This window comes from Chaetodon auriga, chromosome 1, assembly GCF_051107435.1.
Source record: "Chaetodon auriga isolate fChaAug3 chromosome 1, fChaAug3.hap1, whole genome shotgun sequence".
Taxonomy (NCBI): Eukaryota; Metazoa; Chordata; class Actinopteri; order Chaetodontiformes; family Chaetodontidae; genus Chaetodon; species Chaetodon auriga.
Genome location: NC_135074.1, coordinates 22,134,821 through 22,160,882, shown reverse-complemented (window position 1 = coordinate 22,160,882; position 26,062 = coordinate 22,134,821). Strand labels below are relative to the sequence as shown.

General features: G+C 41.2%; 1 protein-coding gene across 1 annotated transcript; it reads left to right on the top strand.

The window, feature by feature from the left end:
* Positions 1–572: 572 nt before the first annotated feature.
* On the top strand, positions 573–24,872 carry cdh16 (cadherin 16, KSP-cadherin). The gene is made up of 17 exons (XM_076738935.1): positions 573–638; positions 752–850; positions 2,464–2,598; positions 2,877–3,006; positions 3,717–3,875; positions 5,156–5,352; positions 9,673–9,798; positions 11,517–11,667; positions 12,501–12,713; positions 13,790–13,866; positions 16,349–16,540; positions 19,788–20,029; positions 20,117–20,247; positions 20,691–20,930; positions 23,041–23,157; positions 23,785–23,901; positions 24,142–24,872. Exons 1-17 carry the CDS (start codon positions 573–575, stop codon positions 24,240–24,242), a joined length of 2,493 nt encoding a protein of 830 aa, XP_076595050.1. The 3' UTR covers positions 24,243–24,872.
* The last annotated feature ends 1,190 nt before the right edge of the window (positions 24,873–26,062 follow it).

The window sequence follows — 26,062 nt, the reverse complement described above, 5'->3', positions numbered from 1 at the left end:
GCAGTTCTCAGAGGGAGCACACACATCATTTGGAGAAGGTAAGACATTTTGTTTAAGAGAGTTTTACTACTTAACTGATGGAACTCTTTCGCCGTCTTCTGTCGTCTGCATCATGTGCTGTTGAGCAACAGTATATCCAAAGTTTGTTGTTGTACTTTAGAGGCTTCAATTGGATTTAGTGGAGTATACAGAGCATTACTGTCACTTGTGCACTGCACCACAGCCCGTGATTTACTACTGCTAAAAAAAGCAGCATTATCTTCACTATTTTTGACATTCAAGCTCCAGTGAAATGACATAAACTTTGCCTCCAATCTGATTTATACAGACAATAGTTTTACCTCCAAATTAAATGTGGTTTTATTGCTCTTTTGTGCTACAGACTATAGTGGGAGCTGATGTTGCTCTAGACGGCTTTGGAGGTGGTTATGCATTAAATCGCACGCTGTCGGACATGTAAAAACTGTAAAACGTGCGCGTATGAAAGAATCCCATGGTGGTGAATCAGTAACAAGACAGAAATTGTGTTGATTGTTGGGCTGAAGCCATGTGATTTGTGCATTGCTGTGAATATGCCACATTTACAGGGACTCATGGCTGACAGAGGAGCTATTCGAATGCTCATCACAGTTCTCACAGTAAGATGTTGTTTACTTTGAATTTCTCTTAACTGTTATGCTCTCTTTATGTGCAGTAGCTAATTATAGCATACAAAATGTCACTCAGACACGCTTAATGTCTTGTTTTGCAGTTGGAGATACTCAACACATTTGCACCATGCTCTGGGGCAAATGTGAAAATTGGTGTCCCTGAAAACTACGATGGTATTTTTCCATGGTATCTTGCCAAGGTACTGCATTTTAACTTGAATTCACCAAATGAATGTTCTTCTTGTGCTCATACTGGTAAGAAATTACACAAGGTAAAAGAAAACATGTCATGCCAGCCTTTGGAGTTTCTTTTAGTGGTTAGAAATATGGTGAAAAGACCCTGATTGCTCTATAGGCAGAAAATGAAGGTAGTTAATGAGCTAGAATTGCACAATCTCTCTTTTTTCCTCTCCCACTTAAGGTTTAAGCTATATGAATGTGCTGTCGTCATCTTGCCACTAGACTATAATTGGAGCGTTCACAATGCTTTTCATGCATCAGACCCAGCCTCTGCATTCAGTCCAGCTGGGTGGCAGGCGGGGTGCTTTGTTCATACATGTCACTCAGACATCCTCTGGATTGTGCAACAGCCTGAGTATTTGGCATTTTAATCGGTCGTATTGTGACGTCAGCACATCTTGCATGACACATAGTCGTACTTTTAGTCTTTGTGTCAGAGTGAGTGCCATTAACACTCTTGAAATAGCATGTTAATGGCCAGAATGGAGAGGTTGGATAATAACCACACTTTGTGTTATGAATGAAAAGCAGGCTGTGATTGCTTGAGATTTGCTCAAGGTAAAAGTTCTTTGTGGTCGCCTGGCTACACCTCTCAGTTCTTCTGCTTTAATATCTTGAATGATCAATTTTGCAAACCCGGCAAAGTGCAAAGGCTCTAAAAATGTTTTTAATCATCTTGTAGTCTACTTTGAATGACCAGCCCCAACACACCACTGTCTCTAAAAGTAGACCTTTGAATCCTGAGCTGTTTTTGTTTTAAGAGGACCTTCATTTAGGGGATTCAAAACAAAGGTTGGTGCTTGTGCCCACGTATCTAGACTGAGACTTCCTGCAAAGTATTAAATTGTATGATGGTTCTAACAGTAACTTGGTGCTCAGACAAGTTGAATGGCAGCCTGCTGGCAGGATTTCAAGGATGAAGATGGCATGATTCTGTATTTTTATTTTTGTTAAGGGCTAAAACTAACAATGTATTGATCCATGTCTGAATGCTTTTCTGCTCCCCTCCCCTGTCTGTGGCAATCAGCCCTAAGGCCATCACAATTTACTCTAACTCATAAACAGCTGGATAATTACTGTTTTTATCAAGCATTATTTAAAGAGCAGTAAATGATATATCTGTTGTGGACTAATTTCAGCAGCGGAATAATCCACAGTTAGTGTGCTGACAAGTATTTAAAGCAGCAGGATGTTGCATGTGGAAATCAGTGCCCACGTTCATGGCAGTTAGGGAACATGTCACTCATGTGATGCATCAGTGTGGCTCACAGATGTGTTTTTAACAGTTTTTAGACAACAGAGGACAAACTGTATAGCTCTGAAAACACACACGATACATCAATCATCTTACCTCGTGTTTTCATCGTGCTGTGTTTACTGCAATTAGTTTATGTTTTACATGATTTTTCTCCTCAAATCTCAGTTGGACTTCTTGTGTAAATACGGGTTGAAATCAAATCACTGATGGCTGCAGTAACTACCGTGCAGTTCCAGCACTATTACACTTTGTTGTTTGTGCTTTTAAACAAGATAACAAACTTGTGTTTTATGAATTTTCTTCTGCTCTGTACAGCTCCATAGCCTGCCAGGCAATTACAGTGACCTGGTGGTAACAGGGGACGATGAGGGGATATTCGGAGTCGACGCTCAGTTTCTGTATGCTCTGAAACCACTGGACAGGGAGAAACAGCCATCTTACTCGTTGCAGGTAGCATATCACATTATGTCATGTCAAGCCATGGTGGTGATAGAAATTTCCCACACGCTTTTGCGAATGAATAGTTTATTCATTGAAGATGAATCAAATTCAACAAGGTTAGTTTTTTTCTATTCTTACTGGTTCATCATGTGAGATTCATGTGCTCATGTTCAATAATGAATGAAAAATGAATCACTTTTTAGATTGTGAATGGGAAGGCTGCATGCGGATTCTAAGAGTGTGTTATTTAAAGACACCCACAGAGTGTGTGTATGTGTGCGCCGCAGGTGTCCTTCAGAACATCAGTGCACCGACAGAGCTTCACCGTCGAAGTGTGTGTCATCGACAAGAATGACAATGTGCCCACTTTCATAGAGGAGAGCATGAGAGGCAGCGTGCAGCTCGGGCTTCTCAAAGGTACAAGAACCTCCAGGTCTGATGTCAACGCGTTGCACAACCTTTTGCAGGCTGGATCACATTTGTCATTCCTGCTACACGGAATACAAAAACCTGTTCAGTTCTGCTGTGGAAAAAATGCCAAATGGAGTGCTGGAAAAGGCAACTTACCCTTAGCCTCAGTATTAACAGAATTAATGATTTGGCAAACAATGAAACCATTGTCAGAAAAGCAGAAAAACTGGAGCTGCAGAGCCCACAACACACACCTCTATATAGCCTTCTATGTGTGCTTTGTCTTTGTCAAGAGAAATGTCATCTGAAGTGCAGTTCTTGATAGTAAAGTACTGTACTGCTAGCTCATTGTAGCTAACATGAGCAACTTTGTCATGTTTTTGTGGGCGACTTATCTCTCATGAAATAATGATTGATTGTTCACAAGGGTCACTTCCTTGAACCAGGTCTCACACAATTTTATCGTTGCTCACAATGTTATTAAATCACATTCTCTTATGTGCAAATCAGGTATTTTGTAGCTGTATCATCTTTCAAGTTTGGGTACCAACATGCTTTTACTGATATTTAAAACCAAACACATGCTTCAAATGCCTCCTGATCGGTATCATTTTCTGCATTATTTGAGAAAGTTAGTGTGCTTTGAGTTTGTGGTGGGGAGAGATGTCTGTGATACTGATGGTAATGTTTTAGACTGTGCACCTCCTGTGTCTCAGGGATCCCATTCATGCAGGTGGAGGCACTGGATCGTGATGACCGCAACACTCCCCACGCTGAGCTGCGGTTCAGGCTCATGGAACAGACACCCAGGATTCCCTCCAGCCAAATGTTCTTCATCGACTCCATCACCGGAGAGGTATCCCTCACTGAGGAAGGTCAGTCCCAACCAGTGACTCCAGGGAAAGTATCAAGTCAATGTCATACTTTGGTTTTTATACAAGAGCACACTTCTTTTCACACACTTAAGAATGCTCTCTCATTTCTTTGTTTCATGTTGTTTGAGTGTTTGAACAAGCCGCCCTATGGAACCTATAGTCTTCATATCCTATTAGTTTCCACTAACATTTTCACAAATAATAAATACAGTCCATTTACATTTTGCACAAATATTCACATCAGCCAATAAGAAACAACAAATTGCAGTGCAGAAATGCCAAAGATATTTTTGTTTAAGTTTGAATCCTACAAACAAAAAAGGACTCTAATCAAAAATTGTGTTTGTTGATATGTTGATATAAAGATAAAGTGGATATCAGCTGATATATCAGTATCAGACTTTTAAAGATCCAAAATAACATTATTGGCTTCTGTTTCAAAAAATCCATCTTAGCTGAATAAAGTTTTTCAGAGAGAAGTCATGCAGAGATGTGAACCTGCTCTTTAAAAGGTCTAAAACTTGTCAGTTACAGTGCAGTTGTTAAAATATTACAAATAATGTATGAAGCCATGATACAAAAGTGATGCAGTTATGTCGACCAGTAATACTTCATTTAGGCAAAGAGACATACACATAGAGTACGCAGACATACACACATTCTTTCCCTCGATGCAGTAAAATCCTGTATGCTGGTGCTATTTCTGTAGCTCTGGTATTGCCCTTTGTTACGGCTCGGCGGGAGCTGGATGACTTTCACGCTTGCCTGTCCCTTCCGGCCCACACTGCTGCTGCTGGTTTCCGCAAAGCTTCACAACAGCACTGAAAATTGACAATTACCTCTTCCATTTTCTAGTTTATTTCCAGTTTGGCCGCAACTGATGGTTATGATTACCTTTCTAGTGGGCTGTTTATGTTATTTCTTTTCCATTTTAGGAAGAAATTGAAAATTGAGTGATGAATGCAGCACTGAGTTGGCTTAGAAAAGTGTGGACATGTTAGATTTAGCAGGCAATGTGTGTAATGTCTCAGTTATTTGAGGGAAAATATGGTCCATTAGTCCATTATGTGTTCCCAGGCACCATCATGTAATTACGTGGTGTTTGCATGTATTTCTCCTTTTTACGTCTCTTTGAATTTGTTATTTTCCTTTGCTTGACTTCCTCCTCATATGCATCGCACACATACAGTATCATTAAATATAGATGTAGATGTCTTTAGAAAAGAGGTTCATTTTGAAATAATGTGTTTGTGTGTCATATATCCCACCGTGACCACCAGGAGCCTCGGCTCTGGACCCAGAGATGTGCGGCCGTTATAAGCTGTCAGTGATGGTGAAGGACATGGCTGGGAAGGCGAACGCTTTCTTCACCACCGGTATCGTTACTGTTGAGGTGACTGGAAACACCTGGGCATCGCCTGACCCTGTCCGACTTCAGGAGAACCTCCCAGGCCCCTACCCCATCCCCATCTCACAGGTGAGGGAGCAAAACCCTGTTCAGCATATTATTCACTGTGAAACACTTTAGCACATTAAGTGTTTTAGCCTACATGAAAACTGTTTGTACTTGTCTGACCATAATTCATTATTTGAACCATAAATCATGCAAACAATTTGGGCTAGTTGCTGACTTTGTTGTTATGTTTGCAACCGTCAACTATCGTATTACAATAAAACAATCTGCCAATGGAGTAAAGTGGCATCATATTTCCAGTAGCTGTTTTTAGTGGCTCTTAGGTCCTCCTAAGTGACCAAATCCTGAATTATTGATGCTGTTCATGCTGTTCAAATGCCATGGATCCTTTCAGGCTACCTCCTGACTGAGTCACTTTAACTCCCATAATCACTCACTCTCCCACCCACCAACCACCACCACCACCGCTCTGAGGCATATTATACAAAACTAACAGCTTAAAGGCAAAATCCACTCTAAAATAGCCTTTACACACGACATTTTAATCATATTGCACAGCTCAGTGTGAATATTTTAGTGTTTCTTGTCACACAGAGAAACATTCTGGACCAACTCCATTGACTCAATAGTATTCTTATTTATTTGTTTTTTTGTCTGCTTAATATCTCAACTGTTTTGCAACCTTGAAGTCTGCTGGGCAAATTCACTGATTAATCCATTTGCAGAAAATTAATCTGCAGCTGTTGATAATCAATCAAAAATTTCAGTTATTTTTCAAGCAAAGTTGCCAAACATTCTCAGCTTCCAGTTGGGTTTTGAATCATTTGATGGACCAAACAAGGCACCTGAGGACATCATCTTGGACTGTGGAAGCATTCTTCACTATTTTCTGGCTTTTTACAGACCAAATGAAAAGTCAATTAATCAAGAAAAAATCAATAGATTAGCTACTTATGAAACAGAGTGTTAGTTGAGGCCTTACATGCCAATAAAGTTTGTTGAAACTGAAATTTGGAACTGAATAACAGAGCAGCTTCCAGCTTCTAAGAGGTTCTAAGCACATTTTCAGATCTAAAGCTGGAAATCTTGTGTTCAAATTAAAAGGCTGGATGTCGTCTCTCCCTCACAGAGTCAGCCAGTATTCCACTGGGGACTGACTCAAAAAGTCTCACCTAATAATATCCAATCATCAATCAATGCTGAACGCTGAGTTCAGGTTAAAAGAGACATTTTTAATTAAGTTAGCACTACTGTCCTACATGATTGCATTACTGTAATGGTTCTCGTAACAGATCACTGTCCCTGGACTGGTCTAACCTTTTCGCTGTTGTAATATTAGCCATAACAACCACATGTCTATAAATAACAGAAAAGCTCTCAGAGGTTTTGTAACACATGGAAAAAAAAAATCAGCCAGTAAACCAGCAAGGCTGTTATCATTTGTGAGGAAAAAAAAAAAGAACTTTATTGATTCGCTACTGAGAACTGTGTAGACAAAGAGGCATGTTTATCTGATTCTGATGCTGAATTACATGCATTGTGCGGGTTCTGAGAGTTGCGGTGGCTGGTAGGTACATCACAATACCTCCCCCCTCCTCCTGTTTTCTCCCACCTCCCCCACACTCGCCCTCAGCCTCTCATCTCTCCTGTTCTAACAGCCCCTTCCACCCACTGAAAACGTGTGGATTCACAAGTGTAGGCACATTTCAGATTTTTTTTTTTTTTTTTTTTGCCATATTTTCAAAGGCCACTTCAAATCTGTGATAAAATCTTTTTCTCTTATAGATTTAATGACCATTGTTATAACACACAGCTTGGCGAATTTAAAAGGAAAATTCATTTTTATAATTTGCAACAAATAGCATCTGTGCCTCTATATGTAAATGAGACTATGTGAAAATATTTCCCTGAGCAGATTTCCTCATTTTTTCCGCTTTAATGTCAACTGAAAAATGTGTTAAGAGAGTGAGAAATGAAGCCATCGTGAAAGTCATTTAGTTACAGCGTCCCGTTTGTTCCCATCCAGAATCTAAATCACACAAAACTGGATTAGTTTAACATGGACGTTTACTTTGGGGAAGCCTCATTTCTCCCACGCTGAATGAATGTACTGCTGTGCTCAGTGGGTGGTGGGACTAACCGCTGTTATAATACATAGAGAGGTAGTCATGTTCAAGGGCCCACTCTGTGGATCTCCACTCCCCGGCTGTCTCAGATGAATGGAGCAGTCATGTCCACGTTCACTCATCTGTAACAAACGCTGTCTTTTGTTTATGTTTGCCACTCTCCACCGTGTGATGACATTTTGACAGACTCCGAAATGAATCCACTGCTTAGTGTATTTTATTAGTTTCTGCCATCATTTGAGTAAAAGGCAGTTAGAAAACTAAGTCAGGATTGCTGTTGTGATCAATTTGACTGATTCTGCAATCAGATCAAAACAAGCTCTGGCTGGAATTTAAAATATGAAATCCAGGCATTTGTTATCAGTACTTTTGCGTCACTGGGGCGAGGGAGGTTAATTTCAAACTGTTATCTATTGCATGTTTCTGATTGCCTGCCTAAAACTTTGATTATGCAATGCAATCAGTAGAACTACTTGAACTCCGTAATGCAATCTATTGAGACTTTGGAGTGGAAGAGAGGCCTCAGAGCCTGTGAATGAATGAGTCAGGGCTCTTAGCTGCATTGAATTGTCCGTTCTCACAGTCAAATGAAATCTGATTATTTGTTGCAGAATTAGTTTGAGCCCCACCGGACCTTTGTCGTAATCAGTGTTCAATATTGCAAATTAGACTTGTGTTAACACGGTGCTTCAGCTAACATAAGTCATCAGAGGTAATCTCGTGTTGGTGTGAATAACACAAGTAATATTTTTATGTTAACAATTAGCAGAATTATCACCTGACTCAGATCTTCTCAGCTCTTTTGAGGCTTTTAGCTTTTTGCATTATTATATGTCCACCTCTAAAATCTCACTCTATGCTAGCTGCCCAGCACCAAACTTCAGACAAAGTTAGCAACTAGCTGGTGATGACCGTGTAGCATTTAGCAGCTAAAGAGCCGAAACCAAACATGACTTAAATGGGAATGAAGCACATAAATGCTAGTGTTGCTCCGTATCTGCTTGATGTGTAAACAAGCATGTGTTTGCTAACTTAATCACCATCTCACTTTTTGCATGTGTTTGCAACTTGCTTACGCTGCCCCCCAGTGGCCAGTTATCGTTATCTCCTTTTGTTTCTGTCTCATATTTTTGCCGTGCCCTCCATGCAAAATACACTGTAATTGTATCTGTCGCCCGCTTTTCAACATCAACTGTTATTTCTATTTGGATACTGACGATTTTACAAACAATAATAAGCCACTGCTCCCTCATATATATCCAGTATTTACCATATCAATAGTGATCAATCTTGGGAAGCAACAAATTTTTAATAACACAGCCCATCATAATGTTCCAGAGGTGATATATTCACAGTGCTTGTTTTGTCCAACCAACACTCCAAAACGAAAAGATTTTCAGGTGACCATTATTAGAGACAAATAAAACACATTTAAGAATCTGTAACCAGCAAATTCTGCATTCGAAAGCAGGACACTGAACTCTTTCCTGTAATCCAGCCCACAGGAGGAAAGGACACACAAACATGAGGTGCCCGTGTCGCAGCTCAAACAAGCTGCCGGGGGAGACAGAACATGCTCTGCAAACTCTGACAGAAGCAAAACAAATGACTTCATCTGTGTTTTGCATAGAACTTTATATAGACCGGTCCGTGATCATTAATCAGCCCTTTAAACATATCTCCTTAAAGTTCTGAGGTCTGCACGCTGACCATAACACTGAGCGGCAGCCAGCTGTGTGAAGCGGCTTTGTGTATACAAAGGCATAGTGTTTGGGCAGCCATCTCCAAAACAAGGGAGGAGTGTGTGACAGTGTGTTGAAGAGATACACATGCCCTGGGTGTGCATCAGCTGTGCTGCGGCTGGGCCCCTCTCCTTGTTGGGTGCTGTTTGATGGCTTCTAGGGCCCTTTCAGCCCCAATGCACAGCCCTCTGTCAAGGGCTGTAAAGCAGAGTGGAAAATCCCCTTCAGCCTGCATAGTTAGTTTTGGCTCTGCTCTCTGTTCCACATCATTGTCAGTGCATTGGGTTAGCTCCTTATCTTGTAAATAAATGGTAGCTTGGCTTTGTACTTATACATTATGCAGGTCCTGCTGAATAGCTTTAAAGGATTATATGATGCATGATAGTTTTCCTGTTGCACCCAGATAAAAATTTGTGTTGTAAAAAAAAAAATGAAATCAGGCATTGAAATGTTAGTCATGTTTTGGTTTGAAAGTATTTTGTTGTGAATGTGTGCTTATGTGTGTGTTTACGTAGGTGAAATGGAGTGGAAGTCAGGCAGAGTACAGTCTGGAGGGGGAGTTTCCAGAGATGCTCTTCACCATCAGCAGAGAAGGAGTCATTTATCTCAACGCTCCACTGGACAGAGAGACGCAGGACCAGGTCTGTATAACTGCAAGATAAACATCTCCAGTACCTAATAATACAGCCCTGATTTCAAAAAAGAGAGACGCTGTGTAAGACCTTGACAGAAAGCAGTCATTTATCCAGTCATGTGTTCACAAAGAGGTGAACCTCGCTCTCTCCTCACTTGTGAACAACTGAGCCTTTTGAGGATGCCCCTTTCATACCCAGTCATGATACTATCACCTGTTACCAGTGAACCTGTTTACCTGTGGAATGTTCCCAGTCTTCAGTTGCTCCTGTTTGAAACGTGCTGCTTTCGTTACATTCAGAATGAGCAGATATTTACAAAAATCAAAGAAGCTGATGAGGTGAAACGTTAGATATATTGTCTTCATACTGTTTTCAATTGAGTAAATGTCAAAAAGGGTAAACACATTATCACATTCTGTTTAAAGCATCTAAACATGCAGGTTATGAATGCTGTACCGTTCCCTTACGAAATACAGAAGCCCTGATTTCTTTGTTTGTCTTTGTTTTACATGTTGCTCTGATTTAAAAGCTAATGAAGTTCTAGTTCTCACAAGATTCTATTAAACCCATCAGAATCACAGGTGAGTGTGTTGTGATGGCACTAAACAACCTATCATGTTGTTCATTCGATAGAAAACTCTTATTTAAATTACATTTCCTAATTTAAAAAAAATCATATTTAGTTACAGCTCCATTATCTTTTAATTAAAGGACCCTGGTACACATTATTGCAACAGCGCTGAGCACTGAGCACTGAGCAGTCTATTTTTAAACCCAACGGACATAATTAAGGAAACAGCCCAAAACCTGATGCAGCAGCTATGCTCCTTGAACATATCCTGCCTGCGGTAAAAATAATTACTGTATTATGACAAGGACTGTAAAGCTAAAAGCTTCACTTCAGATCTCGTTCACTTCAGACGAAGGGAAGGATCTTTAGTTGGGGTAAGATTACAAATTAAAGATCATTTGTTTGCAGTTTACTCCTGAGTTCTGCACACAACGTAAGCTCCAGAGAGCTTTGAACGGCTCACTGAGCAGTATATTCTGGCACAAATGCTCAAGCGGCCAAAGAACAACACAGAGAGACTGAGCCACATCACTGGATGTGATGACTGTTTAAACACATGCTTCAGGCTTTGTGCATTTTCTGTCTTTTGTAGTGATCATTTAATGGAAGGCTGAAAATGATGAATCGCCTCAAGCTTTTAGTTTAGCCTGCAGTTGGCGGGAATAAGAAATAGATGTCACTTTTCAGGACATTGAAATGTGTTGAAGTTTTAAAAGGTGTTAATTGAAGTAGGCTGTGGTGAAAAAGAGGTGGAACAGGCATAAGCTTTTCGCTGTTTTGCTGCCCTTAGTGATTGAAAGGGTGAAGATGCATAATTACCATCGCTTCAAAAATTATCTTTAATCTGTGGACACGTTAAAAAGCCACTATTCATGACTGATGGTACTGATGGAGCCTTTTCACATTGTAAGTATTGTGCCCCCACCTGCCAGAGGTGCAGAATGATGCAGCTTGTTTCTCCTTTCCATCCATCCATCCATCCATCCATCCATCCATCCATCCATCCATCCATCCTGTCTACCACTATTGCAGGATCCTATCCAGTCACACACACACCGATCTGTCGACCCCCTGCAGGGCCAGATATGTCGAACCACTCTGCTTCTTTAATACACCAAAAGCAAACATTGTGTTTCTCTTTTTGCCTTGTTAGTTCCAGATCAGCATTGTGGTCGAGCGTCCAGATGGCAGAGAGATCGCCAAGCCTGTGGAGTTGAGGGTGATGGTGGGCGATGCCAATGATAACAGGCCCACCTTTCCGCAGGCACAGTACCATACTGTGGTCAAGGAACTGGCAGCTCGAGGTAACAGACATTTTAGTGGTCTCGGGGAATATTTAGGAAACTTTTTGTACAAACATGAGTTGATATGAGTCTTGCTACTTCAACATGTGTTAGAAAATACTGTCCAGAACTGCCCTGACTTATCGGTTTGCAGCAGGATAATATTTCATTGCATCACAGAATAGGAATATCACTAGATCCAACTGTATATACTCAAAATACTAGTAATACCTATCTTAAACACCTTTTTTTAAATTTCTAATCTCTGTTGAAGTTTGGGATCATTATAAAACAACACAATGAGACCTCTGAATAATCCTTTGTCACATTTACACCATAATGGGAATACTGTCTCACAGCAGGGTAGAGGAAACACTGTCTGGAAGGGATTTTGCAGTGATGAAAGGCCTGAGAGAGCCAGATACCTTTTGTGAAAGCAGATTGGGATTTTTGCCAGGACACGTGGGGAAAGCACTCTCACTTCTACCCGTGCTCATAAAAAGCACATGGTGTGTAGCGACACGGCATAAAAGCTTTTTTGTTGATGCTTTAAAACGGTTGATTCTGGGAAATGAATTAGACAGGACAATCTGTTAATCTAAATGGGATCACTGAGTGAGGATTAAATGAGAAAGCTATTGTTTTAACCTTCCTCCCCCTTCTTCCCATTCACTGTGCTACGTGACTGTAACTTACTGCAGATACAAAAACATATTTAGCTTCTTCTGCTGTTACAGAACCTCAGAAAAAAGAAAAAAAAATGTGTCACTGAATTAGATTAATTCAGAAAAATAAACAATATAAAAGAAATGCAAATAAAAAAAACTGTTCTTAACTGCTGCATCTGTTCCCAGGGACAGAAATCCTGACAGTGCAGGCGGCCGATAACGACGACCCCAAAACGGACAACGTGCGGATCTTCTACCGTTTAGTCGGACAAATTCCAGAGAGTCCTCGTGCCCTCTTCAGAGTGGACCGTGACTCAGGGGTCATCTCAGTCCAAGCGGACAGTATGGAGGGCACGGCTCCTCAGTACACCCTCACCATCACTGCTGAGGATGCCAAAGGTGAGTTTGGACTCCTTTACGCAAAGCACAGCCTTCCTCAGATTAACCTCAGCCTCACAAAAGAAGGCATAGATGCCATTTTAACTGAACTGTGATTTGCTTCTTTAAGGATCAAAGAGATCTGATGCTGGTTTTTCCTGTTGTTGAAGTAGGACATTACGTCAGGAGGAATAGAATATTAGAGATAAAGATAATTTGATCAAATGACAGCAAGGCCAATATTGTTTTTATTGATTTTTAGGAAATAAAAGTCATGGGGCAGCTCAGTAAAAACACAAGCTATTCAGAAGCACGCACACTAACACAGCTATTAATAATAAAAACAAATACATAGATTGCAGTATATCTGTACTTTGTATCCCGGAGAATTAGCCAGGAAATGATTTTTTTACTGACTACTTGTTTACTTCATACAGATTTTGATTGGATGATATCTTCATAGACGAACAAAAAAGGTTGAAAGCTTATTTATTTCTACTTATTTCTCCTGCTTTCTCCCACTATGATAATTCACATATAGACACATTCTATAGACAGAGAGCTGTGCTTTGGTTTGGTCCCCCTGGTTCACTTGTGGAGCAAGCAAAAATTACAAAAATCTAATTTGTAGAAGAGAGCGAAATAAAGTGCTCCAGCACGAAAATAGACTTTGCAGGACCCAGTTTCCCGCTGCTATCCCTGATGATGGCGTACACTACATGGTCAATCATAATGACGAGTCATAATGACGACAGAGATAGCAATCAAGATACAAGTTGCTGTAAGGCCATTATGTTTGAAGTGCCAATCTAGAGGAGTGAAAAGGAAGCAGTGATTGAAAAAAAAAAAGGAAGGACAGGAAGTAACATGACGTTCGCTTTTTGAGCTAGTGCGTCAGTAGCTTCGTTACCGCTATAGCATCCAGGGGACGTCTGTATGCTAGCCCCTGGGGATGACAGATGATGTGGTCCTCATGACTCATGGATCAGGGTGTGATGAAGGCAAGATGAGGTACTTGCCGTTCCTTCGGCATACTTTATTTGTGTGATGGGCTGACCCTGAGTCACTAACAGAAGCTGTGATGATGTCCCTGGCAGGTCTAAACAGCTCCTGCACCGTGGTCGTGACGGTTCAGGATGAGAACAACAACCCACCAGTCTTCTCCCAACATGAGGTACGAGAGCACATGTTGAAATGGACACACACACACACACACACACACACTTCTGATGCAGCGGTCTGCACATGACATGATAAGCAATACCTTTGGAAAAATGACAGGCCAAACATCACAGGCATCATCAGTGGCTATTGGACTGTGGACTGTGAATCCGCTCTGCAGGTCACTGATCTAATTTTCCTGGCGGGGAACTAGATATGCCCTCTAATCTCAGGCTTATAGCGATGGCACCATGTTACTGGAGGAGTTTTATTCTGCTCTTTGTACTCTAAGTGGAGTGTGTTTTTAGAGTTTAATCTGATAAAGCTTTCTTTGGAGAGAAGTTTCCACTCACTTATTTATAGTCTGATCTACATCATGACCACATGCTGATGCCATAATGTGTTAGAGATGATGTAAGAATCAGTGTTGTCATAAGTGTTACAGAAATGTCTTCCTGGACTTCAAGTGACTTTCCAGCCAGAATCTTATGAACATACATCAATGCTTATAAAGTTAATAGATTTTTCTTTTTTTCATGAGCTGCAGTCAGAGTGTATTCATGTTAGTTAAAATAGATTCCAACACTGACAGATTGTCGTAGCAGACAAAGGGCAAAAACAAAGCAAAGCATCGACAGAAGCTTCTCTGTGAAAAAGAAATCCAACTCAAAACCACACAAATGTCTCACTTTCTCTACTTCTTGCTTACAGCCATCACTGAAGCCTACACCAGCTGAGGTATACCTTTGAAAAAGTTATTCTAGGTGATTAAGATAAGCGGATTTGGTCTAAGGCGTCGACCACAGCCCTCTGCTCCATCTTTCTCTCGCTCATGTCCTGTTGTCTCAGTATTTCACTTGCGTAATGAAGGCATAGAATGAACAAAAACATAAAAAGATAAGCAAATGTGCAGAGCTACTCAAATAGATAATAGATAAGATCAGTATAATTCAGTATTATTTACATGTGAAATAGTTTATGGCCCCAAAAGAAGAGCAATGAAATGTTTTATGCTTCTGTTTGGTTGATGTCCCCAAAGTCATGTGTAAACAAAGCATAAGTGGCTCTAGATCATTACTGAACCACAACGGTGCCTCTGCAGTCTACTCGGTGTTTAGACTGAATAGCTTCATTTGTCCGTCCATCTGATGTTCTGTGATCCAGTTCCAACAGTGCTAACCCCAGACTAACCTTCTGTTTTGAAGTTTTAAGAATAGCTTTTCCAGCCTGCACAGATTTTGGTGCTGAGCTCTCACTTTCTGTTAGCAATGACTGGTGATTTCTTATGGAGTAGTCCTCTGTGCCATCTGACAGGCGATTCCAATACTTATGAAAGGTATAGTACATATATTTGTGATGATAAAACATCTTTGGGAACTTCCTCCGATGTCTGTTTTCATCCTGTAGAGCTCCAGTTGTGCGAGCCGCCGTCACAGGCCCAGCATAAAACAGGACAGTGGTTTCCCTCATTTTGGCGTAGGTGCTGCTATGAAAGCAAAATAGGCTAAAAATAGGCTGTGACAGAAAAATCCCTCAATTTTCACCCACATGTGCCACATAATAGAAGACAGATAAGTCATGAGGGTAGGGAGTTACGTGGGAGAGCCATCGTGCTGTGATAATGGGCATCCAGCCTCTGGCTCTTCTCTCTGTCAGACCACGCTGACACTTAAAGTCTGTCCGGACATTGTGAGCTGTGAAGGAACATTTTATTTTGAGCGTGGAGGGAAGGTACTCCCTTTGAATTTAACAGAGGAAGCTGGCTGGAGAGCTTTGGTGTGAATATCAACACTGATAAAAGGAGGCAGCATTGTTGAACACAGACTGAAGAAAAGTGTATTGTGTATTGTGCAGTGTATTTTTCTGATGTAACATCTGTCGTCTTGCTGTTATTCATGTCCTTGCTCCATTTAGTTGACACTTTCTGTCTTTCAAACACTGCTGAATGCTCATTTTCAAGCTGTTGCAAACAAATGTCCGCAGATAATGGCCACCACACACACACACACGCACACACACATGCACACACACAAACACAGAGGTGGAAAATGCTCTTGAGCAGGTCACGCCTGAGAAGTGCAGCTTTTTCCATGGCGATGTGAAGGCAGCGCTATAGGGGGTGATGTGGGAGGCGAGTGGTGACAGGGCTGGGTTCAGCGGGCCTGTGGATGGGGCAGCCAGATCAGAGGCATGGCTGCTTCACTGGAGGACATCTGTGAGTGGCAGATTAAACGGCTGTCTAAACACACAGAGGTGTGTGAATAAAGGTTAGCTAACACCAGGAGGCCAAGAGGGGCAAACGTATATTCACATAGTCAGTCCAGTCATTTCACATAAGAGGACTTCTACTGAATAACAGCGAATTAGATTAAATCTTGTTATTATTATTTAATCCACACGGGCCCACTTTATGTGTTTTTACAGAGGAGCGTCTTATCAACAAATGAATGGTTTCTGCCCGGTAATCACACCTTTTCCGTCTCCCCCCCCATCAGTATGGACCCTTTCACATCCCAGAGAACGCTCCAGTGGGCACCACAGTAACAGCTGTGCTGGCAGGAGATGCAGATGTTCGAGGAGGAGACAGCTGGCAGGTGGACTACCATTTAGAGTCCGGAAACGAGGAGGAGGTCTTCACATTGGTGACAGACAAGCAGACCAATGAGGTCTCGCTCGTCCTTTCAAAGGTAGCGAACACGAACCGTCCTGCAACCTTATTGATTAGGTTGAGATGAGAAAGTTCTTGTGAAACGACATGTTGATTGTTGTCTTTATCCTGTTCAGGGTGCGAGAGAGGACAAACACTGTTCTCCCCTCAGGAGAACAAGAGTACACGATTTGAATATGACAGTTTATACGCGTGAGGCACCGACAGAAAGGTTGGAAAAGAATATTCCAATACGTCAATACTTCAGTCCCACATGCCTCAAACAAGAGAGTCCAGATGACAATGGAATGTTTTAGCCCAATAATCTCTGCTGTCCCCGGGGCGCATCACCCTTCGCCTGCCTCGTATAATCCAGCAGGGTGTTTTAGGGATGCGTCGCGGAATGAGTGTGTGTCTATGTGTGTGTGTGCTCTAATGGTCTGCTCTCTGTAAGTGGGCCAGGCAGGAGACAGTCTATTATTTTCAACCTCTCTCTGGGAGCTGATGAATGTGACTGAACCGTTGGCTGCACACACTCTGCTGAGATGAAGCAGGAGATGTCAAAAATCTAAAAATAGATCTTGCTTTATCTCAGATTAACACACGATGACTTAAAAACGATGTTATACAGGTTAAGTTTTTGCCTCGTCGAGCAGCTGTTCTTAATGCTCTTGTATTGACCTTGTGAGATATCGCTGTAACTAAGTTTGTATTGTTAGAAGGGATGCTGTTGTTTGTTTAGCTTACCTTAGTAAAAAGTAAAGCTTAAATCCTTCACAAGTAAAGCCCCACTGGATTAAAATGCACTTGAGCAAATCCTCTAATTCACCGCGTTACAGTGTGAGGTCAGCGCCAGAAGGCAGACACATTTCATTATTAGAAATTACACACTGCTCACAGCCCAAGTGAATAATTAGATTGTGCGAGCAGACACTAATGGCAGTTTACCACACAGACTAGAGGCTGCCGATGGAGGTAAATGTATAATGAAACATGGGGAGTAAGGAGAATCTAATCAGCATGAAGAGAACAGGAGACATTACATCAAGCTGAAAAGCTTTTTGTTAAAGAAACAAATTAAATGAAAGTGGAATCGGAGCTTGTTCTAACAGTTCAATTTATCATGTTAATGTAATATTTCCCATTAATTAATTTACTGAAAGTTATCAGCAGATAAATCCTTCATACATATTCATCCATTACTAACTGAATGTGTGCGTCATCAGTCTAAAGTGCAGATCTCGTAATCTTGTTACGAGCGTTGAATCATGCGAGAATGATGGCATACGGCAGGTACCTTTAATCACATGAATGGGATATGTTTTGCAAAGACACTTGTGACATGCCTCATTTTAAATGCCGTAAAGCTGTAATATGGCTTACGTGAAAATGCAGTGAGAGAAGGAACGGAGCAGCTGCATTTATAACGGATGAGCCAGAACACGGACGAGCAGTGACGACAGGTAAGCAAAGATTCAACAAAACAAAAGGTGTTCTTGAGTCTGTGAATGTAACTGGGATTAATCACCGTGAATCTTCCCATAGACATCAATAGCAAGACTTTCATAGATTAATATATCTAGAAATAGGTTCATTCATTATCATTAGGAGGCTAAAACATTGTGCAGTGTATGAAAAGAAAAGTCTGATTTAATAGGACGTTGAAATGCAGAATTGGCACCTGTGTTGAAATAAAGCATCTCATATAATGGTTGCACAGTTATTTAAATTTTTAAGTTTATTATTGTCTTTCATTAAGTACATTATTTTGTTTTTCTGGCCTACAAAACTTTACAGTTCTGGTTCACAGTCATAGTGTACTCTGTACTAAACCCTACAGTAAGCTGTTCTTACCACCCAACAGCACACAAAGTTAGCGACTACCTGGTGAACATACTGGAGCATTCAGCAGCTGAAGAGCTGCTTATTTCCCTCAGGAGTTGGTGGCGACCGCAAACAGAGCTAAAAAAAACAGAGAGTGAAGCTTGGCCAGGTGGCAAAGACAAATTAATGTTGCTCCATATCTGCTGGATGTGTACATAAACAACTATTTTCTAACTGTTTGCTATTAGGTTTTAACAGTGAAGGTGAAGGTTGATAATAAGGTTTCACTGATGCCTAATTAACATTTTAAGGTAAAAGATTTCCAGAAAAAATCAAAAGTCATGTCATCATGTGAAGACTTCGAGTTACATAGTGGCTCAGGTGGCCTGGAGTGAGTCCATGCACATGTTCTGGTGCACTGACAATACACTGAGTAGTTCGATGTGTCATTTCCAGCGAGCAGCAGTACTCATACACCCTCCAAGGTCTGCGTTTCCTCTCCCTGGCAACAGAGACGCACTCAGCCTGAGCAGCATGATGTCAGGCATCGCTGGGTTAATAATGTCTTATTTCATCAGCATTCAGAACACGTTTGATGGTAAAACCTGACAGCAAACACAAATTCATGCCAGGATTCAGAAAATTAAACACATTAAAGATTAAGATAAAATGATTCATTTGCCTTCAGTTGGACTCTTCTGTCTCTAAAATCTGTGAAATCTTTAAGTATTTACAACACTGACTGCACTGTAACACATCATGACTGTACTTAATTGTTCCTTCACTGTGAAACTCCATTTTTAATCCCTCAAACAATGTCAACAGGTCACAGTAAGTATTTTCAGTGTCCAGATTACAGTAATCCCATCACTTAAAATCTGCTACTCCCAGTTTTGTTGCAGAACTTTGGGCTCAAACATACTGTAGTTCATACTGTGCAACCCAGAGAAGTTACAGTGTCTAAATGGTATTTTTACTCCCTTTTACAATGAAGTATTTATATTTTGAATACCCCGCAATGTCCACATCGAATGTTTAATGGTCAGACAAATGTGCTTAACAATGTGTCCAGCCTGTACAGGAGTAATTATTGCATTGTCACACAGCAGATGTTCTCAGTGCATCATCATGGAAAATGTTTCATTGGTGACACAATGAATCAATTGGCTCATTTCCCTGTGACCAGTGTCTGGCTCATATTGGAAATACAGCTGAGCTCTGCCAGTAAATGTAGTTTCCTTGGGAGTAAGATGAACTGGACTGGACACAGGGGACCGTACTGTGTCCATCCCCTGCCGATAAAGACAACATGTGGTTTCTCTATCTCTATTACCGTGCTGGTGTTTGACCATCTGTCAGAGTGCCTATAAACTGCATTTGAATCCAGAGATATTCAGCTACTCGTGTGTGTGTGTGTGTGTGTGTGTGTGTGTGTGTGTGTGTGTGCGCGCATGTTTTCACAGGTCTTGGACTTTGAGCGTGAGAGCGAGTACATCCTCGTGCTCAGCGCCCAGAACCCAGTGGCTCTGGTCCGGGGCCGATACGGACCAGCATCCACAGCAACCGTCTCCATCTATGTTGACGACGTGAATGAAGGTCCAATCCTGTCTCAAAGCCATTATGAGGTGACTGTCAGAGAGGGCGAGGAACCGGGGCGGGTTATAGCCACCATCCGAGGCTACGACCCTGATTCTCACCCAATCAGGTAAGCTGAAGAGCTGAAGAATGCTGTCGGAATAACTTCATGAAGGATCGCAGTTCTCACTTTGCTGAATCGTGTTTTCTTTTGCAGATATTCTCTTCAAGGCGACACCAAGAAATACTTTTCAATAGGGAAGTATTCTGGTGAACTAAAGACTGTGCAGGCCTTGGACAGAGAGGAGAACAGCACTTACACCATGGAGGTCATTGCAGTGGATGGACGTAAGATAGTTTTTTCATAGTTTCATGAGCACTAAAGATTAAAATATTGATAATATGATTTAATCTGTGGATTTTAATACATGTTCTCTTAAATGTGAAGTCATTTCTCCCAGTTTGTTTTTCTTTCAACTGAATAATCTTTACGTGACTCCAAATCTCACAGATTTAGGCTAATAACTGACCAAACACAGGAAAAAAGCACATGTCTGCACTTACATACATATGGTAAGTCCCTGCACATCTATACAAACCATCAGAGAGTGAGAGACACAAGACAAGGACGAGACAGAAAACACAGAGCAGAGAAGGTTCGGCAGGCTCACGAATTATGCCGCAGAGCATTGTATCATCATCTGGAAGAAATAAAAAAACAGCTTTCAGATCTCTGCAACAAAACTAAACATATTATCTCTATTTGTATTTGTCTCTTGTGTTTCTCTCAGGAAATTCTTCCTTATCTGCCTCCACCCTGGTGACTGTCCAGATCCTGGACGTGAATGACAACAGCCCCGTGCTGGTTGGAGACTATTCCTGGAAGTACCTGTGTACGCCTCGCTGGGAGGATCAGGCCCTGGTGCTGGCCTCACGGGACAGTGACGGGCCGCAGCACGGAGGACGACTCAACTTCTCCCTACGCAGCGATGCCACAGTCCGACGTAACTGGAAGCTAACGCCTATTAATGGTGAGGAAAACGTGGGCTAGGTGAACCGAGTAAACCCACAACATGCGGTATTAGCCTAATGAATCATAATGAAAAGAGAGGACAGTGAAGTAGACAGTGATGAGATATTTTTACTCGTTATAAATATCGAGGTAAATTGAATTGTCCTGTTCTATGGCCAGATTATTTTTCAAGTAATATTTCCCCATTTAATTGCTTTTTCCTCTTGTTTTTGAGAGCTGAGTTTTGGGTTTTTCAAGTATCAAGTATCATTTAGGCCTAAGTACTCTGCTTTAATTCTGTGAGCCTGCATGGATTTAAAGCCAGCCAGAGTGCAGCTAAATGGATGTATTTATCCATCCAAATTGGGCCATGCTATACTATGTGGCACACACCTATTTGTTTTATTGCTTTGATCTGGACACATTTATATCTTACCCTGCAGCTTGAGATGATTTAAGACGGATGTGTGAATGTTGTGTCTTGCAGTGTGCCGCCCGCCTTTGAATAATGTAGAGAGTAAGTAAGGAAGTTAATTACCGGAGCTGACAGGTTGATGTCATCCAGACACAAGGCCGTGCAATGTGACATTACTGATAAATGGATTTTTATGTACAGCCAGTGGATATGACTTTGCCACGGTGTGCTAAATGTTTTGAGTCACTTTGACTTATCTGAATTAAAATAGGCGATATGCCGTCTCTGAGTTCAGATAGTCACAGAAAACAGAGTGATCTGGCCCTGAGGATGTGTAAATTGCCCTGTTCTATTTTCTTCCTGCATAATTTCTTCAGTTCTATCTGGAATGGGCGGTATAATTAGCCTCTTTTTGCAGTTGTAAACTGCTAGTGTTGGGCTCATTTAACGCAAACAATTTGCTGCCATGACGTCTGTCATTTAGCCATTCAAACAGTTCAACCACTTCCCTCTCAGCTTTTTTTTTATCTCCCTCTTTCACTCCCCTGTTCCTGTTGGTATTGATTGAGCCCAGCTGTAATTATATCTTCTGTGTAATTTCTTTGGCGTCACCGCTGGGTTCCTGCCAGCTAATGGAGGCTAAAAAAAGGAATCTCCCAGATTGCTTTGCACCTGGTCACAGCCAGTAATGGTCGTACCAATGATGTTCACTTGTGCCGGTATAATGTCTGCTGTAGAGTTGCGTAGTTTGCACGACACAAATCACCACCTCTCATGAAAAGAAGAACACCTGTGTGTGTGCATGTGTGTGTTAATGTGTGTGTGTGTGTGTGTGTGTGTGTGTGTGTGCGCGTGCATCATGGCTATTCATCTGAAGTCTTTCAGAGGCTCTCAAATGTACTAAGTTCGAAAAACTGACAGTTCTTTTCAATGCAGATTTTCAATTAATGAGGCAGCACACACGTACTCCTCTTACGTCCACTCTGAATGGCTGTTCATAGCAGTGAGGAGAGAAATGTCAAACATCCAGTCCTCCTCTAACGCATTTAAATGGAACTCTAATGCAAAAAATACCTTTTGGTTGCACAATTATCCAAAACAGTTCTGGGAAGGCAGGTGATCGCAGATCCAACCTGTGAAAATGTCACCTCAGTGGAGATGTAGGACAAAACACATTAGCAGCCTCGACAGAAGTGCTGCACAGCTCGTCTTCCTCACTGACAAATGCAACATGAAGGGGAATGATGGTGAGGTGCAAGCGTGGAGTTTAAGACCCTCAGATAAGGTTCAAACGGCTTGATAAAACACTTCTCTTTACAGGACAGGGCTTTTACGTCATGCCGCCAGGCGTGTATTTTAGACTGATTCACAGAGATAAGATAAAGAGTCACACACTCCAGACCTCCATACGCAGATCAGTCTTTTTCATCCCGTGTGTTGTGTAGTAATGCAGTTGTTTGGATGTGTTTTTGCTTGATTGTTCACTCCTATAGGATACAACAAAGCATTTAGCTTAATTTAACACCTTTAACACCAGCAGCTGTTACAATCCCCCAACTACAAGTACCAGGCGGCACACACTTATTATATGCACCTCCTCATTCAAGCGAAATGACAGAATACTTTCATCTAATGTATAATTTTATAAGAAAACATTTAAGCAGTATATTTTTATGTGTAATTTTTCTTAACCAACAAGGGTTTTGTCCTTCAGATACTCACACCAACCTGTCCTTAAACATCCCATACCTGGCCCCTGAAGTGTACACTGTGCCCTTCACCATCTCTGACAGCAGCTCTCCCCCCAGGAGCACCTTCATAAACTTGCCAGGTAATGCCGACTTTTCTGCTGGGGAGCCAAAGCGAGCACAGGGAGGCGATGGGACACGAGCGTAGGAACAATCAATAAAGATCAACCCCCGTGTGCCGGCTTGTCCTCGCGCTGCTCTTGTTTGACAATGATGCAATGGGACTTTACAAATGATTTTTCCAGGCTGGTGATTGTACAGCTCTCTTAAGACTGTGTTCTGCCCAGTGCAGCCTGCTGACACCTTATATACATAACTTAATTCTCAATTCACAGCTTAGGACAAACTATATGGTTATGGGAATAGGGGATGACAGTGCTGCAGTTTTTTTCCAGCTTAAATTAACTTAACTTCTGTATGAAATGCAGTTTTCATACATGATTTAGAACAAGTGTAGTCATATGTGCATGCAGGTAAAAATTTGATGCCTTTCACATGTCACCATACAGCATTTATATGACTTATTCTCTGGAATCCCCTGATGAATCTTCCATTGTTTTTGGCTGGAGTGAAGGAATCTGCCACCAAACATCTGTCATCATTCTTTCAATTAGTTTCATTTCCTGTTTAGTCAGAACTGCTCCGCTGTGCGGTGTCAAAAAGCCCTGATCTGTGAGTTGTTTTTGTTTCCCTCTCTCCCCTCCCATTAGTGACAGTGTGTCCCTGCAACATCAGAGGAAACTGCAAAATGGCTGCCAAGCAGTTGCAGGGCATGCCAACTATTCAGTCTGCAGTGGGCATCCTGCTTGGCACCTTTGCAGTCATAGGTAAGCACAGAGGCTAAGGCCGACAGGTTTAACGCCACTATAACAGATCAGAAATGCCTGGGCGATTGAGAATGAATTATAAGCTCCTTTACAAACTTTACAAATGTAGTATTTGGTTATTGCAGGGCCGTTGTACTGGATTGAAGATACTGCGCCTATTCACTGGATCTGACAGATATATCAGCACCAACTAGTGATGATGTTGGATATCTCAGTGTTTTGTTTTTTCATTTATTCCAGGAACTATCCTCACCGTTGTGTTTGTTCGACTGTCCTACCAGAACCCCAAACAGCCGAGCAAAGCGAACCAGGAGAGAGTTCCCCTGAAGATTGCAATCTGATTGCTGTATTGATCTGACCAGCTGGACTAATGTGACAATATCGCTGGCTGTGAATGTCTAACAGTGAATGTATATTTCAGTTATTGGACCAAAGTTCACATGTACACTGACCTCAGAGCACAATTACAAGATACTGTAGATTAGGCAAGATTGGTCTAATATATGTTAAGTGCCTGGGACATGGTGTTGGCTTTAAGTTTGTCATTTTTTATTGCTGTAGACGTGTTAATTTGTTTCATAATGGTACCTATTGGTTACAACAGGATTCGAGATTTTGAGGAAGAAGTTGTAACTTTACATGAAAAAGTCATAATTTTTAAGAAGAAAATTGTGATATTTTAAAATTGAAGTTGTAATATTTCAAGTTTCAAGTCTGAACTTTACAAAAGCTGACTAATTGTATTCTCAGAATCTTTTTTTAACATTGGCCCCAATACTCTGTTGTAATTTACACTGTGTGCACCTGTTCTTCATTCATGTTAAACACATCTGGTCATTGTACTACGATGCTATCACCTTGATTCCTAATTATGATAAAACTGTACAAAAGGATTGTTGCAAAAACCAGAAACGAGTCTGTAAATGCTGAGCTGTGATTGAATCGAACTTGACACATCAAAAGAATTAAAACACGCGCCTGCATAATGTCACCTAATTTTCCTGTCTGTACTTTTGTTCTATTCGTTCCAAGTATGAATGAGCTATAGTGTCAATCTGAGCCTCTCATACCTGTAAAAATAGAACTGGGCATCATTCATTCGCTGCATGAAATCTTGTTTTTCTACCTGCCAGCTTCCACATTATACACCAAAACACTTTTAATCTAATGAGACAGCCTGAAATTGTCCTGTGTTTGTAACTGCATTAGCAGCAGTCTGGCTGCAGTCTCTGTGATTAAAGCTCTATAAATGCTGACCCTGACGACCTAACAGGCAAGCAAAGCTATATTCAGACCAAAGTGTTGCTATGAATAGCTCAACAACTGAAGGTCCGCTGAATGACACTCACACAGCAGTGTCCAACGAACTAATCAACTCCAACTCTCAAAAGACAAAGCTTTACAAATTGAATAGCTGCTACTCATCCTGAACCCTGCTGTGAAAAAAGTTTAATTAATTGTGGATAATTGTACCACTCACAGACACCATATTTGAAACTAACAGGTCACAGGCTAAAAGCTAAATCAATTAATAACTAAATTCTGGGCTAAAAGTTAGATTGACACATTTTTGACAGATGTGATCTACAATAAACTGACTGTACGCTACATGATCAGCATGAGAGGGCAAACCAGCATATTTAGCAATGAGCTAGTGAAGAAAGTTGAACAAGTAGCAGGTTAAAGACCAAGAAGTGTTTCTCAGGAGTTGGTGGAGACCAAACCAAAGCTAAAAGATGAGTGAATATGTTTACAGTCTAGCCATTACGTGTCCTTAAAGTGTATTTTCTGATGCTAATTAGCTGTATACAAACAGAACGTCAAGGAGACAGGGCTCTTCATGCCTGCTGGATGTGTGCTAACACATTAGCCATAACACCTTGATGACATGATTACATGACAGAGCTGTGTGTACGTTAGTGTTTTTCCACCTCTTGCAGTCCCTCAAAATCAATCAGTGCAGGCTGAAGTACAATATCAAAGCCCTTAAACTGAGTAACTGAGTTTAAGACAAACCTGATCCTAATTCAGATTAGATTATTTTTTCATTGCAGACATTAGACAAGAGAAAACACAGGTGCTACTATTAACATGAACGATGGCTCTGTTATTCAAGTGTCCCAGTAAGTCATGACAGTGTGACAGTGAGACTGCATGCATA